The sequence below is a fragment of the Lupinus angustifolius genome, chromosome LG14 (genome assembly GCF_001865875.1).
Source record: "Lupinus angustifolius cultivar Tanjil chromosome LG14, LupAngTanjil_v1.0, whole genome shotgun sequence".
Lineage (NCBI taxonomy): Eukaryota > Viridiplantae > Streptophyta > Magnoliopsida > Fabales > Fabaceae > Lupinus > Lupinus angustifolius.
This window is the reverse complement of record NC_032022.1, coordinates 13,277,801-13,280,273: the sequence shown is the minus strand read 5'-3', so window position 1 is coordinate 13,280,273 and position 2,473 is coordinate 13,277,801. Positions and strand designations below refer to the sequence as shown.

Sequence of the window (2,473 nt, the reverse complement as noted above, 5' to 3'; positions counted from 1 at the left end):
TTTTTCCTTATCTCTATTTAATTTTTTATTTTTACATATCTTCCTTTTTCTTTCCTCCCATTAAACAATGAAAATGGCATATTACCAATCATCCTTTCCCTTTGTAGGAAACACCCATCATTGCCTCCAATAATCTTTTCAACCTTAGAAACTTCCTTTCCTTCCACTCCACTACATTCTTCCTTCCATTCTCATTTTCCTACTTTTTTTCATCATCTTTTTTCGAGTTAGACTCATCTCTATTATTGAATATAAAAGTTTTATTTCTACATATAGTTATAAAAGTAAAAATATAATCTCAATATAAATTAAACGATACAAATATTATTGTTCTTGATTTTTTTTCTAACTATCTGAAGAGGATTGGAAGTCCCTTTTTTCCACCCTTATGCCTCCACTTCCACTCTCTCTCAATTTAAATATCTCCTTTCACAAAACTCATCCCCTTCACCACTCCAACCATTCACTTTTCTCTCTTTAAAAACAAATATGGATCCTTCATCCACAAATTCTGTGAATGGCTTCTACTCATTTCTAACAAGAGGAATTGATGATCTAGAAAGAGTGTTCCTCAACAACAACTTCATGTCAATCCAATTCCTTCAAAGAACACTATCTCTTCTTCGATCCTTCCACACACAATTGACTCTTTTGGTCCAAAAGCTTCATCTACCAGTTGGTGATAAATGGCTTGATGAGTATATGGATGAAAGCTCTAAACTTTGGGAAGCATGTCATGTTCTTAAGTCTGCCATTTCAGGAATCGAAAACTATTACTCTGCTGCCATTAACATCACTTCTTCCCTCGATTCTCATCGCCACATCACCCCACAACTCTGCCGCCAGGTCAGCACCATCAATCACACACAACTACAACATCAAATTTCCATTTTTTTCATATACCCAGATTGCAAAATTCCATTTTTTCATACACCCAGATAAGAAAATTACATCTTTTCATATACCCAGATAAGAATATTACTTCTTTTCATATACCCAGATAAGAATATTACATCTTTTCATATACCCAGATGAGAAAATTACATCTTTTCGTATACATAGATAAGAATATTATTTCTTTTCATATACACAGATAAGAATATTACATCTTTTCATATACACGGATAAGAAAATTACATCTTTTCATATACACAGATAGAAAAATCAATTTTGCCATACACCCAGATAAAATAAATCAATTTTGTCGTATACCCAGCTAAAAAATTTGAATTTTTTGTTGCATGTTGTATGAACATAACATAACCCAGATAAAAAAGATTTTTTTCTCTGGTATGAATAATTTGATCGAGGCATGTTGTTGATTATTTACTTTTCACTATAGATGATTAGAGCAATCTCAGGGTGCAGAAGAGAAGCTGTGGGATTAGAAGAAGATAATCGAGCTTTAATGGAAACGAGGATTCAACCACTTTCACTACGTTTCGACGAGAGGGTATCGATCGAGTCAAAACTAAACGGGTTCAACGGGTTCAGAGGAGTGCTATACGCAATGAGAAACGTGAGTTCATTGTTGCTAATCATATTGCTATATGGATTAGTATATTGTTGGCCAGAATCCTCAGATTCCGTCTTAGGAGGCCATGAAGGATGTTTGTTCCTCGGATCGGCGTTTATGATATCGACGGCGAGGTTGCAGCAGAGGGTGGCGGCGGAGATTGGTCAAATGAGTGATGGTGGTGGTGCCCATGGGATTTTGATGTATGAGTTTAGAAGATCAAAAGTGTCAATGGAGGAGTTGAAAGGGGAATTGGAGAGAAAAGGGGGTTTGGTTATGGAATGGGAGGAAGAGGTTGGTGTTAGAGAGAGAGTGGAGAATTTGAGAGTGTGGTTTGGAGTGCTGAGATCTGGAACAGACAATATTGTTGGACAACTTGATGATTTCTTTGATGAAATTGTTGAAGGAAGGAAGGAGCTTTTGGATTTTTGCAGTCATAGGTGAAAGGAAAAAAAATTAAGGTAGAGGGGGGGGGGGGAAATTAAGGTAGAGAGGGAAAAAAACATTTATCATGGTTGTTGTACCTTTTTTCTTTTCTTTCTTGTGATCTTTTTTTCTTTTTCTTTTACACAGTTACTAGTAGTTAAAAGTTTAGACTTTGTGGTAATAGTTAGTCTTTTTTTCCTGTGAATGTGAAGAAGGTTAATCAAATTGTAGGTACTTATGGGTTTTGAAAACTACAGTGACAACACATTGAAATATGTTGATGAGAACTAGCTTCTATTCTTTGTGCCTTTGTGGAGCTTCTATTCTTTGTGCCTGGGAGAAAAGGACAGTAATGAATAACCAAAAAAATGTTAAAATTAAAAAAAAGTGAAGAGAATCTCACATTATAATCTTCACATGGGAAGGTAAACACTAATGACCAAGCAGTGTCAGGTTATTATTAAATTCCTATACTTTGGCAGTGAATGATTTTTCTCATTATTATTAACATTGATTTGAAAGAGTGCTCTT

The 2,473-nt window shown here is 35.0% G+C and overlaps 1 protein-coding gene across 1 annotated transcript; it reads left to right on the top strand.

The window, feature by feature from the left end:
• On the top strand, nucleotides 380-2,250 carry LOC109326972. Its single transcript, XM_019559925.1, has 2 exons — nucleotides 380-846; nucleotides 1,343-2,250. Exons 1-2 carry the CDS (start codon nucleotides 490-492, stop codon nucleotides 1,958-1,960), a joined length of 975 nt encoding a protein of 324 aa, XP_019415470.1. The 5' UTR covers nucleotides 380-489; the 3' UTR covers nucleotides 1,961-2,250.

Excerpts from the sequence above, each read along its gene's own strand:
- LOC109326972 (XM_019559925.1), top strand. The coding sequence starts at position 490 with ATGGATCCTTCATCCACAAATTCTGTGAATGGCTTCTACTCATTTCTA. Across the intron at positions 847-1,342 it reads CCCCACAACTCTGCCGCCAG|ATGATTAGAGCAATCTCAGG; the intron begins GTCAGCACCATC and ends TTTTCACTATAG.